This window comes from Antechinus flavipes, chromosome 3 (assembly GCF_016432865.1).
Source record: "Antechinus flavipes isolate AdamAnt ecotype Samford, QLD, Australia chromosome 3, AdamAnt_v2, whole genome shotgun sequence".
NCBI lineage: Eukaryota > Metazoa > Chordata > Mammalia > Dasyuromorphia > Dasyuridae > Antechinus > Antechinus flavipes.
In genome coordinates, this window is record NC_067400.1 from 50,982,485 (window position 1) to 50,998,303 (window position 15,819).

At 32.4% G+C, this 15,819-nt stretch overlaps 1 protein-coding gene across 1 annotated transcript in view; it reads left to right on the forward strand.

Moving 5' to 3' along the window:
• The window catches only part of ATR (ATR serine/threonine kinase), a 107,210-nt gene that overhangs the window by 73,788 nt on the left and 17,603 nt on the right, over positions 1-15,819 (forward strand). Inside the window, exons 32-40 of the mRNA XM_051983343.1 lie at positions 148-325; positions 2,533-2,712; positions 3,401-3,560; positions 4,842-5,021; positions 8,564-8,706; positions 11,281-11,378; positions 12,646-12,878; positions 13,634-13,768; positions 15,198-15,401. Of these exons, the coding sequence (XP_051839303.1) occupies positions 148-325; positions 2,533-2,712; positions 3,401-3,560; positions 4,842-5,021; positions 8,564-8,706; positions 11,281-11,378; positions 12,646-12,878; positions 13,634-13,768; positions 15,198-15,401 (1,511 nt within the window). The remainder of the gene's footprint in view (positions 1-147; positions 326-2,532; positions 2,713-3,400; positions 3,561-4,841; positions 5,022-8,563; positions 8,707-11,280; positions 11,379-12,645; positions 12,879-13,633; positions 13,769-15,197; positions 15,402-15,819) is intronic.

Sequence of the window (15,819 nt, forward strand, 5' to 3'; positions counted from 1 at the left end):
AAATAGATTCAAGAACAAGTTTTAAAACAATTTTAGATGAATTGAACTGAGGATTTTTGCTAAGCACATTGCCAAAGGAGAAAACTGATTGTATAGTAACCACTGTAACATGATATGAAATTACTTGATTGTTAATTTATTTTTCAGATGGAAAGTCAACAACATGGAGTGTGAGACTAGGACAGCTGTTGTTATCAGCCAAAAAAAGGGATACCACAAATTTTTATGAGACACTGAAACTAGTCAGATCAGAGCAAATTGTACCTCTTTCAGCAGCAAGTTTTGAAAGAGGCTCATACCAGCGAGGATATGAATATATTGTTAGGTATTTATTGTAATTTTTTTTTAATTAAACCTCCTTTGACAAGTCTACAATTTAATTCTGTTCGTAACAAATGTTGATAATGTGTTTGATACATTCTGTCATATCTGGTTAAATTGAATTGTTCTATGATTGTTTCTGCCTTAAAAGCACTAGAATTTACTAAAAAGAAAATCTTTCTTACTAGTTTTTTTTTTTTTTTCTGAGACAATGACTTGCCTAGGGTCACACAGCTAGGAAGTGTTAAGTGCCTGAAGTGGGATTTGAATTCAGGTCCTCCTGACTTCAGGGCTGGTGCTCTATCCAGAGGGCCATCTAGCTGCTCTAAGTCATTCTTAATCTGAGATGCACAATACTAGTATTTTGTTAGATCTGTGGCTTTATTTTTGTGTGTATTCTTATTTAATATGAATTTCATTTCTTCCACATTTTAGTAGATAGTGAAACAAATTGCTGTAGCCAAAAAAGAGACATCTCCTAATGGCCAGCCCATTATTAATATACTTTGTACTTATTTATACTGGTTACAGAAATGCATTGTCTAAGTGACCCATATGACTCAGAGACCCTAAGTGACTCAGCTAGATAGACATGATGACTTGTACTTGGCTAGAACAGATGGCCTTTTGAGAACCCAGCTTCATTTCCACATTATAATGATGCTTTGGACAATAAAAATTTTTAAGATAATAAAGTAACTTCCTCTGGGTTCCATCTAATTCAGTAATGTATTCTTTATGTCATCATTATAGACAAAGAAGTAGCTAGTTACAGACATCTTAATATGGTTATTGATGATATTTCTTAGTAATTTGTGATTCAGTTTTATGAATCTTAATAGGATATATCAATATATTAACAGAAAAGAATGTCAAATATTTTAGTGATGGTGTTTTATTATAGCTTGATTATCATTTTCCAGAGACTTACTATCAGATCAAAAGATAAATTCTATCATATTTGTTTATACCTGAGGAGAAAAATGAAAAAAAGGAAAAAGAAAAACGTTTAAAAATTGGGAGGAGGGGGAGTTTCTTAGGAAAAAACTTTTATATTTTTATGACTTTTTTTCATTTATTAATGTGTAAGATATATATATATGACAATTCCATATGTGCATCATGCAGTATTGTTAGTTCCTTTTATGATTATTATATAATAACATCCTATTGAAATTTTGGTGCTAATGAGACCAGAAATACAGATACAGAACTTAAATGAAACAGATGCTTTCATGTATTGCAGCCAATGTCTATACTCCATAAGTGTTGCTATTTATTTTTCAATTTGTTTGGTTGGTTATGAAGAGTAATAGAAGAGAAAACCCATTACCTTAATTAGAAAGAAAATTCAAAGTGATGACCACAGGTAGTCATGTCAGTCATAAAATTAGACATTTTACATGTAGATGTAAAAGTTTTTGTTTTTTGTTTTTTCGTGTTTTTTTTTTTTTTTTTTTAAGTAGTGTTACTTGTTTACTGACGTTTTTCCTTAATTGCAGTTTTTAAAATTGAGGAAACTAGCAAAGAACTTTGTAAATTATGTTTCATGCATAGTTTTTTAGTGTTAAAATTTTGTCACTTATATCAAGAATAAATAGGTGTAGGGACTATATCTGTAAATTGGTTGAGGAAGATCTTTTTGTTTCTGCTGGTCAACATTTTCTCTGAGCATTAAATTCAGATAGAAAACAAAAATTTTTAAAGAGTCACATATTAACTTAGTTTTAAATATATTATCTATGTTTTATTTTATTTCTTTTGTTACATGTATCCTAGTTACATTTTTATCTGATTCATGCTGCTCTTGGCAGTGTTGCGGGCCACCTGAGCTATTCAGTGACTTGCTCTGGAGACACCTAACCAGGATGTGTTTAAGGACAGTTTTGATTACAAGTCTCCTTGATTTGGATGCTTAGCATGACCAATAATCAACAGCATCTCTTGAGACATTCAACACATCTTCATAACAAATGTCAATACCCTAGCATTGTTCAGACTCATAGTTGCCACAAATGACAAATCGGCCCAATTCGGCCTCCACCCTTGATTACCCTCAGCCAAACTCCTGCCTCAAGAAGAAATACTTTGGTTATAATTGCACATTTGATTCTTTTGAATTGAAAATTAATTTGATTTTTCATGAGTAATTTGATTCATATGACTAAATGACTAGTTTTTAATTTAAATAGATTTCTCATCTCCCCTTAGGTTGCATATGCTCTGTGAATTGGAACATAGTATTAGACCTCTGTTTCAGCAGTCTCCAAGTGATAGTAATCAAGAAGATTCCCTCAACTGGTTAGCTCGTCTAGAAATGACCCAGAATTCCTATCGAGCCAAAGAGCCCATTTTGGCACTTCGCCGAGCTTTATTAAGTCTCAAAAAAAGGTTTGCCCTTTTGCTTTCTTTTAAACTTTATGAATTCAGAGTTGTGTAGTAGCTTTATTTGGGAATTTTTTTGCATCCTAATTTTTTGTCTGAGTCAGTGTCTACCTTTGTGTTATCAAAGCTACACTTGGGTTGGGAATGTAATCAACATGGGTTCGTGGCAAGAACATTAGGTTTGAAATCAAGACACCTGCATTGATGTCTGTCTTAAATTTACTGATTGCACAATTAAGAGGAAGTTCATCTAAATCTCAGTTTTCTCATTTTGAAAACTGGGATAATAATGTTAGCAATACCTATTTTACAGAATTATAACAGATATAACTTTACAAATTGGAATATGGTAAAGAATGTAATGAGATTTGTTGTTTTTATTACCTTTAATCTTGTCCATTCATTCATGTATTTAAAGGTTTTTTTATACCCTTCCATACAGATCAGTTTGTTATGATCAATTTTCATGAGCCTAGACTACATGATAATGGGTAAATATTTCAAAAAGTTAAGAATCGGCATTTAAAGAAGTCATTGCTGTATTCCTTTGAAAGAAAATTTCATGCAACTTCCTTGTTTTCTGTTTCTCCGGTTTGTATCTCAGTACTCTCCATATAAATAGGTGTTGGATTGAATGTTGAAGTCAGATATTTCATTTCAGCTATTCATAATGCACTTTGGACTGTTACCGTAGGCCAGATTATAGCGAAATGGTTGGAGAATGCTGGCTGCAGAGTGCGAGAGTCGCCCGAAAGGCTGGCCACCACCAGACAGCCTACAATGCTCTGCTTAATGCAGGAGAATCCCGACTTGCTGAATTGTATGTGGAAAGAGCAAAGTGGCTGTGGTCCAAGGTAATTGAGCAGATTGCGGCCCCACTGTGTGACAGATACCCTTAGCTGTGCTTTCTCTGCCAGCTTGTGAGAAGTCAAAATTGGCTCATTGGGAGTTGAGGCCCAACTTCTGCTTCATGACAGGGACAAATACCCAAGTCTCCTTCGTCCTTCTTCATTTTCCTCCCGCAGCCTAGTACCAATGACTGGGCATCCCTGTCTCTTTTGTCTTTTAGGAGCCACTGGGTATCTTCCTTGCCTTGGACAAAAACCTCTTGACATAACCTCTATTCTTCTCATGTGTCTTTTATACATCTCCCTACTAGTCTTGATGTTTTGGACTATTTGTTCTACTTAGAATATAGTAGGCACCCAATTATTTTTAACCATTTCTTGTTTCCTAGTGATTAAGCTCTGAGAGGAGGGGAAAGTCTTATAAACCAATATGTTTTTCTCCTCGTTCCAGGCCTGAGATTAGGAAGCTTTCCCTCTTCCTCTGAGGCTCATATTGACACCCTCATCTCTAGCCCAGGTCTCATCTCCTGAGATCATAGCTCAGAGTTAACTCTCCATTAGCTGCCCTACAGTCTCCCCCAGAATGAGACTTCAATTCCTAAGGACATTTCCCAGTTTACTTATTCTTTTCTTGCTTTCCGAAAAAGATACTCTGAAATAAAACTTTACTTCTAAAGCCACTTTGTCTGTTCAGAGAGACTGACCTACCCTGTGGTCCTGAAGTCAGGCTTATGATGAAGTAGAGACTGTGGTGAGGACTTGTATAACAATATGAACTTCCCAAACTACCTAGTCACATACCCACCAGTATGGAATTATCAAGCACAGTATGACCTATATTAAATATTAGGTTAAGACTGTAATATTTACCAGTTGTAGACACTGTAATCCTTTTTAAAATAAGATTATAAATGAAGAAAAGTAATGTTTCCTAGTTAAAAGCAGGAAATAGTGATTTCTCTCACATAAAGAAATAATCAACCTTTGGGCATAAATCACTAGCTGATAAAAATTATTTGCATATTTCGTGGTACTCACTGCTAGAGGGATTTTACATAATATTCAAATCTTTGCCCTTAGGAATTTATTATTATAGAAATAGAATTTTATTTGCCTTGATAGTCTTAAGTGGGAATCAGATCAGAAGAGTATGTGGTAGTATACATTAAGCAGACTCCGTGACCTTGCAGGTTCACAACCTTAGCCCGGATACTTTGGACTATGCATTTTGTTGTTATGGACAAGAATATTTTGTTTTAAAGAAAACATTTTAATCTTTTTTTATAGGGTGATGTTCATCAGGCCTTAATTGTTCTTCAGAAAGGGGTTGAGTTATGTTTTCCTGAGAATGAAGCTCCAGCTGACAGCAAAAATAAATTAATCCATGGTCGAGCTATGTTACTTGTGGGTCGGTTTATGGAAGAAACAGCCAACTCTGAAAGCAATGCAATTATGAAAAAATATAAGGCAAGTTAAATTAGAATTTTAACACAAATGATCAAGAGCAGATAGTAGAATATAATTTCTGCCTTATGTTTTATCTATACTAAGGTTTGTAATTAGGATTCATCTTGGTATTATGATCATTTCTAATAAATATTTAAACTTAAATAGCAGTTTATCCAAGGGACTCAAAATGTTCAGAACTCTCCAGAATGAGAAAGAACTATGTTCACTAAAATTATGAGTAAATATCAACATTATTGATCATTTGTATACTCGTATATGTTAGAAACAATTTCATTGAGTTTTTTTAATCAGAAAGTTAGAAGAAAAATATCTGCAAAGTTATTTTTATTTATAATTCCCTAAGTTAACTAAAATAAATTTATAAGAGCTGACACTTGGCTATAGTTACAATTTAACAAAAAAGAAGATGCTTAAATTCTGAGCTAGTTTCTGGTTTTATTATCATAATCTGTCTTGTCTGATGAGAGCTACCATAATCTGTTGTTGTGGGTGCAAAGCTCACTTTGGTAAAACATTACTTATCGACAGGTTATGTATTTTTCCCCTTTTATTTCAGTGCTTTGACAATTCATAATTTTATTACAGCGAGTACTTACTCCACTGAGAAACAGATTTCAAATCTCGCTATCTTAGAAAATTGTTTCCTAAATTGTTTTGATGGAAAAATTAGATGATTTGCCAAATGTTTGATGGTGAGCCTTTCTGGACTTACTTATGTTAGTCCTGGAATGATAGAAATACATTCCATTGAGTACAAGTTTTTCTAGTTTAGGAGGAGCTGTTAGAACTCACAACACTGAAAATTAAACCTTTTAGATTAAAGTATAAGAATAAGACTTCGGCTCAATTCGTTGACATATATGGTAAATGTCAAGAGGTTTTTAAAAATGTCTCTAGAGATAAAGAAACCTCTGCAAACCTTTCATTCTAAAATAATTATCAGTGCTATAGGCAGATTATTTCTCAAATGATATATAGCTGATTATTGAGATTCTTAATCCAAGAGCTCTATTGAGTTGCTTAAAACACTTTGTGTACAACATGAAAAGAAATTAAAATGCATTTATTAAGTGCCTACTATATGCCAGACACAATACCAAGCATTTTGCAAATAGTTTCTCATTTGATCCTCACCACAACCCTGAAAAGTAGCTGCTATTAGTATTTCCATTTTCTATTTGAAGAAACTTAAGCAAGCAGAGATTAAATAGTTCACATAGTTAACTGTCCAAAGCTGCATTTGGATTCTTCCTGACTCCAGGTCTACCTATTCACTAAGCTGCCTAGCTGCCAGCTGTTTTCATTGAATACTTGATAGTGTGTTAAATGCTAGAGAAATGTAATGGTAGCATAAATTCCCTGAAGGACTAAAAATCTAATTTATTTTTCTGGAAGTGATCTCAGGATTTTTTTTGCTTGCTGTTTTACTTTCTGTTTTAAGAAATTCTGGACAATTCTTGCTTATAATGGTCATATTTTTTGACTTGTAATATGGTCACTTCCACACTGGGCAGGGAGATTGGCAGAATGTTCCACCAGTTTATTCTCTGGGCTCCATTCAGTAATTTGTTCGTTGCTAAGGCAAACTCCATCCCTGTCCTCCCTGCAAATGGAACCAATAAGCAGCAGGCCTAGACTAGGCCTACTCCCTTGCCCAGAAGAAGGAAGTAGAAGGAAGAAGAGAAGCACTGAGCTTCAGGTAGCAATTGCTGTAGTGGTCTTGGGCCAGAAAGCTAAGGGACAGAGGGACAGGAGGCTAGGGGCTCCTAAGTATGTGGAGAAAAGAGACTGATATCCAGAGAGGCAGAAACTCCCATGGATTCATGGCATGAAATTTGCAAATAGTTTAAAGGAGCAATAAAAATATTTGAAACAGAGTTTAATGGGTTACGAATGGTAGAAATTATGGCTTACATAGCAGAAATTACTAATAAAGGAAAAAACCTGAATCCAAGCTAGCAAAGTAATTGCTTTGGAATACAAAAATACTGAAGTCAAGGACAATCTGGAGGAAAAGAAGCAAAAGGCAATTAACATTAATATATGATCTCTACACAAAAGTAAAACACTGAAGATCACAAGATATGTTGAAACTGTTTCAAGTATCATAGGTCACCCAGAACATGACAAGTCGAAAAATATAACCATTATCAGTGCTATAGGCACTTTATAAGACATTTTAAGAATTGTCCAGAATTTCTTAAACAGAAAGTAAAACGGCAAGCAAAAAAAAAAAAACCCTGAGATCACTTCCAGAAAAATAAATTAGATTTTTAGTCCTTCAGGGAATTTATGCTACCATTACATTTCTCTAGCATTTAGCACACTATCAAGTATTCAATGAAAACAGCTGGCAGCTAGGCAGCTTAGTGAATAGGTAGACCTGGAGTCAGGAAGAATCCAAATGCAGCTTTGGACAGTTAACTATGTGAACTATTTAATCTCTGCTTGCTTAAGTTTCTTCAAATAGAAAATGGAAATACTAATAGCAGCTACTTTTCAGGGTTGTGGTGAGGATCAAATGAGAAACTATTTGCAAAATGCTTGGTATTGTGTCTGGCATATAGTAGGCACTTAATAAATGCATTTTAATTTCTTTTCATGTTGTACACAAAGTGTTTTAAGCAACTCAATAGAGCTCTTGGATTAAGAATCTCAATAATCAGCTATATATCATTTGAGAAATAATCTGCCTATAGCACTGATAATTATTTTAGAATGAAAGGTTTGCAGAGGTTTCTTTATCTCTAGAGACATTTTTAAAAACCTCTTGACATTTACCATATATGTCAACGAATTGAGCCGAAGTCTTATTCTTATACTTTAATCTAAAAGGTTTAATTTTCAGTGTTGTGAGTTCTAACAGCTCCTCCTAAACTAGAAAAACTTGTACTCAATGGAATGTATTTCTATCATTCCAGGACTAACATAAGTAAGTCCAGAAAGGCTCACCATCAAACATTTGGCAAATCATCTAATTTTTCCATCAAAATAATTTAGGAAACAATTTTCTAAGATAGCGAGATTTGAAATCTGTTTCTCAGTGGAGTAAGTACCCGCTGTAATAAAATTATGAATTGTCAAAGCACTGAAATAAAAGGGGAAAAATACATAACCTGTCGATAAGTAATGTTTTACCAAAGTGAGCTTTGCACCCACAACAACAGATTATGGTAGCTCTCATCAGACAAGACAGATTATGATAATAAAGCCAGAAACTAGCTCAGAATTTAAGCATCTTCTTTTTTGTTAACAAATTGTAACTATAGCCAAGTGTCAGCTCTTATAAATTTATTTTAGTTAATGCAGTTTCTTATTTTGGAGAGTCTGTGAGGACTGGAGAAAATGCCCAGTCTTCCATCTTGTTAGTTACTTTACTAAGGTTTGTTTTTTAAATAAGCTACCATGAAAGGTTGTTATGAAAAATTTTGGGGAAGCTATAAAGTTTTAGATTTCCTTTAAGAAGATTTCTCATTTGAATTTCCCCTGACATATTTTACATATTTTCTAAGGCAAGTTTTCCAAATTATCATTTTCAGGATGTAACCTTATTCTTGCCAGAATGGGAGGATGGACACTTTTATCTTGCTAAATACTACGACAAATTGATGCCTATGGTTACTGACAACAAAATGGAGAAGCAGGGAGACCTGATAAGATATATTGTTCTTCACTTTGGAAGGTAAAATTTAAGATGTAATATATTTGCTTGGTGAATAGTTGACTAGCTTATTTATACTTACATAACAACTCATCACATTTAGATTTAAGTAGTTCTATTTCTTTCTTTATGATATAATTTGTTAGCTGGATATTTAAATGGAAAAATTTTAAATGTCTCATTTGAAATTTAGAAATTCTTGAAAATGTATTCCATTAGATATTTAATGCAAAATATGTAATAAAAGTTGTCTATTTTCCATAATGCTGACCAACTTATATTTATTAGAACTTGAATGAAATAACAGATAGAAATACCTAGGGATTAGAAGAAATAGAATGTTTATAATTCATAAAAATTGATTGCCATATATCCTGCCAGACATGTGAGAAATTTTTTCTTGCTAATTAGTCAATGAATCAAAAAAATTTTAATTTGGAGAAATTACTGAAAAGTTTATATAGGAAAATGTAATCTGACTTCTAAACAACTAACAAATGAAGTTTTGAACTCGAAACTTATTTGTAAGTTGAACCTTGTTTATACTGATAATTCTTATCTTCTTTTTTACATTAAATTCTTACTTGCAAAGATTGGACAGAATAGTTTACTTAATTGGATTTTAGCAATATATTAACAATAAAAAAATATACTTGAATCAGAGGTTTTAACTTATCAGAGTTTTGGCTGGGCTTCACTTCCCAATACAAAATTCAGACATTATGGAATCCAGTTTTACCAATGGCTTGTAGTTAAGGCAGAAATATTTATATATTCCTCTTCATAATTGAAATGTAAACAGAAGAAAAGTGAATGAATTTGCTGTAAATAATGGGCTGAACATCATTGCTCTTTATCTAATTATACCTTAGAATGTGTCATCTTGGATATCAGTTTATATTTAATATGCTCTTTTTTCTATTGAGTATCAATGCCATTATCTAGGTGCTGTAAAAAATTTTGTAAAATGTATAATAATATCTTTTCATTGTGTAATGAGGCAGAAAAATGTATGACACATTCAGAAAATTTTATATCTAAAAATGTTGTGAGGAGAAAATTCTAGAATTCTTATAGATTCAGATATGCAAAGATAGCAGTAAATGTGCTATTTTTGAAAGAAAGTAAGGATATTGATTTAGTTCAAGGATCTCTTCATTGGTTCTATAAACATTTCCCTCTTCCTCAAAGGTCCTGTATATAGATTTCAGAAGGCAAGATTGTGAATTTGGTTCAAAACAAACTGTATACTTTTGTTTTTACTAACCTGTAACATTTCCTTCAATTTGGAAGGGGTCCACAAGCTTCAGTCAACTACCACAAAAAGCATTCCTGATCTACATGGAACGTAAACATGGTTCAGGATGAGAAAAGGGGATGGTTAGTGGAAAATTAACTGGGCCAATAATAAAGGGTCAGATTGCAAAAAGCCTCACTCAGAAGAATTTGAACTTTTCTTGTCTAAGCAGAGAGGAGGCAATGAAGATTTTTAGAAGCTGAGCAAATTGGTGAAATCACTGTTTCAGAAAAGTAGTCTAGAATTGATAGGCAGGACTGGGAAGAGAAGAGAGGCTGTTGGACCCCTATGAAGTTGCTTCAATGATTCTCTGGGTCGAAAAGGCAGGCTTGATCTGAAATGGACTGATAACTCTTTACATCATGATTAACAATAAGATGAAAAATAGCTCGTTAAGTCATTCAGCAGTTAACAAAAGGAAGTTTAATTAGTCATAGCACAAGTAGGATATTAAAAATTATTCTAGCATTTAGCTCAAGAAGAAGCTTATTTCCATATAGAAACATATCTGGTTAGCAGTATGATGGCTCATAGCTAATGGAAAACATAAATGTTATATATCAAGGGCACCAACTAAGGTGGACCTTTTCTGCTCTTAGATAATCAGGAAGCTAGGTCAGAATGAAGAGGCTTTCAAGAAGCTGTTGTAAGGGAGGCTTAAAGTTTTAGCCTTAGCCTTGGGCCAGTCAAGCTCAATAAATATTTTTAAATCCTCTCTCATGGGAAAACTAACCTAACTTTCATGAGGAAAAGAGTTGGAGTATTGCTTCCATCGTGCCCGAATGACATAGTAAGGGTGTAGACTAGATTTATGTCAGTGGGTGAGAAATATTAAGGAAAGAATATATAGAATATGGTCTAGCTAAAAATATAGTTGACCTTGGTCAAAGGTCTTTGCAATGCATTTGGCATTGCATATGAAAAGGGTGAAATCAGATAATTTCAAGTTTTCCTTAAGGCTTAGTTCAAGTACTACCTTCTTCAGGAAGACTTTCTAAATCTTCTTAGCTGCTAGTAATTCCTTCTTTCTGAAAATCTATTCTCTAGGTATCTTATATGAATTTATTTATATTGTCTCTTTAGAGTTTAAGCTCCTTGTGAGCAGAAACTGTCTTCACTTTTTCTTTTTACCCTCAGAGCTTGACATACTATAAGAGCCTTATTGTGAACTCTTAGTAAAAGTTTAATAAATGCTTATTGATTTTTTTTTCAGAATTATACATATACTCTAAATTTCAAACCTTGTAATATTAAAAAAAATAATGTGGTACTAATATTCTTTGACTATGCAATTACAGATCTCTGCAATATGGTAACCAATTCATATATCAATCAATGCCCAGAATGTTATCGTTGTGGCTTGATTTTGGTGCTAAAGCATATGAATGGGAAAAAGGTACTATTTTTTCTACAATATGACAAATATTTTCTTTTTTTTTTTAATAACTTTTTATTGACAGAACCCATGCCAGGGTAATTTTTTACAGCATTATCCCTTGCACTCACTTCTATTCCGATTTTTCCCTTCCTTCTTTCCACCCCCTCCCCTAGATGGCAAGCAGTCCTTTACATGTTAAATAGGTTACAGTATATCCTAGATACAATATATGTGTGCAGAACCAAACAGTTTTCTTGTTGCACAGGGAGAATTGAATTCAGAAGGTATAAATAACCTGGGAAGAAAAACAAAAATGCAAGCAGTTTATATTCATTTCCCAGTGTTCTTTCTTTGGGTGTAGTTGCTTCTGTCCATCTTTGATCAATTGAAACTGAATTAGCTCTCTTTATTGAAGAGATCCACTTCCATCATAATAAATCCTCACACAGTATCGTTGTTGAGATATATAATGATCTCCTTCCTGGTTCTGCTCATTTCACTTAGCATCAGTTCATGTAAGAATATGACAAATATTTTCAAAAGAAAATTAGTTGTTTTGTTTAAAATTAAATTTATATTAGTCTAATTTAGTAAATCATGGAAGTTTGATGCAGAGGTTAATTAAAGAAATAGTAAATTAAATAGCTCCTAGGAGTATTGGGCATGTAATATGTCTTAGAACTCCTAAGGGAAAACATGTCCTTACCTGAATAATTACACCTTCTTGCAGCTGGGCATATGAGACCTGCCCAAATAACGAATTGAATTTAGGACAGTTCATACTAATTGAAGATTTAATGCATTTTTGCATGGTACTCAGTGTAGTAGAAATCTTTGATTACCCATAATTTGAGCTAAGCAGATTATACCAAAAAAAAAAATTAACTTATCTTTGACAGTTTTGCTTCCAGAGAATTCTGGAACTTTAGATAATACTTTGTTTAGACTTCAATTTCCACTTAGTCCAGTAAGAAGATTTTATTAGATGAGAATTGTAAAATTCTGATTTTTTAAATGCCAGTGAATAACTGAAGAGTTTTCCACATATAGAATGGTTTATTTATCCTATTATTTCACATTACAACTAATAGTCTTCAATGGATCTCCATACTTTCATATATGGACAAGGAGTGCTTCCCTGTTTGGAAATAGGCAGATTTGTAGTCTTTGCATATGATTATAACTGAGGTTGAGAAGTGAAAGTTTGGGGGACAACAATTTTTAAGCTTTGAAACTTAGAAATATATGCTTCCAAAAGACTGATTTGTTGTCATCTTTCTTCTAGCTAGTCGTTCTGATCGTTTACAAATGAGAAATGATTTGGCCAAAATAAACAAAGTGATCACAGAGCACACAAATCATTTGGCACCTTACCAGTTTCTAACAGCATTTTCACAGTTGATCTCTCGAATCTGTCATTCTCACGATGAGGTCTTCGTTGTTTTGATGGAAATTATTGTCAAAGTGTTTCTAACCTATCCTCAGCAAGCAATGTGGATGATGACAGCTGTGTCAAAGGTAATCGAATAACTATGATAATTTCTTTTTATACAGTTAAAAAATAAATTAGTAAGTATTTGTTTCATTTTAATTATTGGGTGTAATATTATACTAAACTAAATTTTAAAAAATTTCTCAGGCTCTTTTCCTCTTTTGGAGTAATGTAAAGCAAAAGAGAGGCAGCATGACAAGAAAGCTAGAGAGTTGGTTTTGCATTCAGAAAAACTTGTGGTCAGGTGCCTGCCTCAGACACAATACTAATAACTTAATCTCTGCGCCCCAAACAGCTTTCTAAGACTACAAATTATTCCCAAATTGTTGGTCTACTATGCAGAGAAAAATTTTGACATTTAGGTCTGGATTTATGATTTTATTATAAATTCTTTCTCACTTAGTAAAAAATGAAAATTAACATGTAGGGTTTTTTAAACACCATAACTTAAACTTTTAGTGCTATATATATAATTTTTATGGAAATTGAGCTAATTATAATCAGTACATTAGTAAGGTTAAGATAGTAGCCATAGTTTTGGTCTATAGTGAAATAATTTGACAGTAGACAAATAATAATATATTTGTTAGTGTTCTTATTATTTTAGTCATCTGAAATATCACTTTTGTAACTCATATTTGTGTATGACTAAGTTGTAAATTATTAATGAAAATTCATTTCTTTTGTCCTTGATTTATATTATACTTCAAATTTTTGGAAATAGTTTTATTTCAGAAGTAAATATGTAAATTGAATTTGAAAAGTATATTTTTTCTTGCAGTCCTCTTATCCCATGCGTGTAAACAGATGCAAGGAAATTCTAAATAAAGCTATTCAGATGAAGAAATCTTTAGGGAAATTCATCGGTGATGCAACTCGCCTAACAGATAAACTTCTCGAATTGTGCAATAGATCGGTACAGTAAAAAGTCTTATTATTTAGAGATTAACCATGAGATAAGTTTTGCATTGCATTTTTGGTATAATGTTTTGAATTATTTTATCTTTCATAACAGCCACTTTACTTTATATTTGTCCTAAATTAACTCTGCAATTCATAAAGAATTTTCTTTTTAAACTGCATTATTTTAATGTTCAATGAGCTTTTATCATCAGAATCAACCTTAAGTATGGGATTTTCAAAAATCCATTTAAATGTTTATTTATGAAATATTTTTAGCTTTTTAAAGCTTGTCTCTCCTATTTCTTTCTTGTCTTTATAGTTTAAATTCTTTGATATATTTAAGAACATTGCCCTATATATAATAAAGGTTGCTTATAGAACTATAATATATAAAAATTAGTAACAATCCAAAGAAAAACTGGATCTTTTTTAGTAGTAGGAAAAAATATTGGAAATGTTACTTCATTTCACTATAGGTTTTTAATATCTGATTTATATGGTATTTTGGTAGCAACTCAAACAGCAATGGCTTTTTATTATACCAGATTATTTATGCAAAGACAGTCCAGTGACTTAGTTATTCAGAAATTGATATTGAAGCTTATGAGATCCTTGGGGTTTTTTTTTCCCTTTAAACTACTGTATTATAAACATTGAATGAAAAGATGTAGAAATAGGTTATTATTAATTTGTTCCTTACCAATAACTTTGTTAATAGGGTTCATTTTTACTCGGTTCATTATTTATCAAAAGATTGATGATAACATTTATTTAAGGGTTTTGAGCAATTATCCTTTTCCGTTACTATCAATGTAAATGTATTCAAACTAAATAATGGATTGCTTTTCAAGAGTTCACTTTTAAGTTCTTTTGCATTTATTCTTTTATCTTGAACATTGAATAAAAGAAGATAGTTAAAGCACTGAACTGACATTCAACATGCCCAAATATTTCCCTCAAATTTGTTGTTACTCTGCTGGATAATTTTTTTTTAAAGCTACTCTTTTCCTGATTATTTTTCTGTGGTTAAAAGGGAGGGTAACTCTTACCCAGTTAATTTTTTAAATATTATATAGAGCATGTTAATTTCTTCATGCTATAGCTGTTTTCATTCTTATGTTCGGGTTATTAGTATTTGTATCTAAAATCTATCTCTATCATTAGGATTTTTGCAACCATTTTTTTAAAGTTCATGATAGAATTTTGAGTTTAAATAAAACATTTTAATTGTGCTATTATTTTTATCATCATTTATATTTGTAGGTTTACTATCGTATTTTACATGTAATAGGCTTTTAGTAAATGTTTACTAATTTGAATCAAAGGTTTTGTTGTTGGGGGGAAAATAACTAAGGAGCTATGGTGGTAAAGCTTGGTTTGGATTTTTGGTTAAGAAGCACTTGAGAACTTTTAAATGAAAATGTACTATCTATATTTTCTAGGTGGATGGAGGTAGTAGCTCTACCTTGAGCATGAATGTCCATTTCAAAACCCTTAAAAAACTGGTAGAAGAACCAACATTTAGTGAAATACTAATTCCCTTACAATCTGTCATGATACCAACTCTCCCATCAACTCCTGGAACTCATGTTAACCATGATCCATTTCCTGGACATTGGGCCTATATTTCAGGCTTTGATGATGTGGTAAGATTGAGCATTATCCAATAATATCATTCATTTCTACATGTTTTTGTTGCTGTTCTTCATTAATATAGGAAAGTTAATTTTTTTTTGAAAAACATCATGATTGCAGTAGAACAAATGAAGGAATTGAGACTCAGAGAACTAACCTCATTATACATCTAGCAAGTTAAGAGGCTAAACTGGACTCCACATAACTACTGACTTCCACTCCAATGCTTTTTCTATCACACCACTCTCCAGGATAATAAAATATCATTTTATTAGGCAAACTTGTTAATATATCTAAATGACTGTTTTCCTTCAGTATAGTCACCTTTTGAGGCCAAAACCTTCCTCTGCTACTTTTGTTCAGCATAATTTTGTAATTACCTTCAGAGCCAATTGATAAGCCACAGGAAAAAAAAATCAAACTTATTTA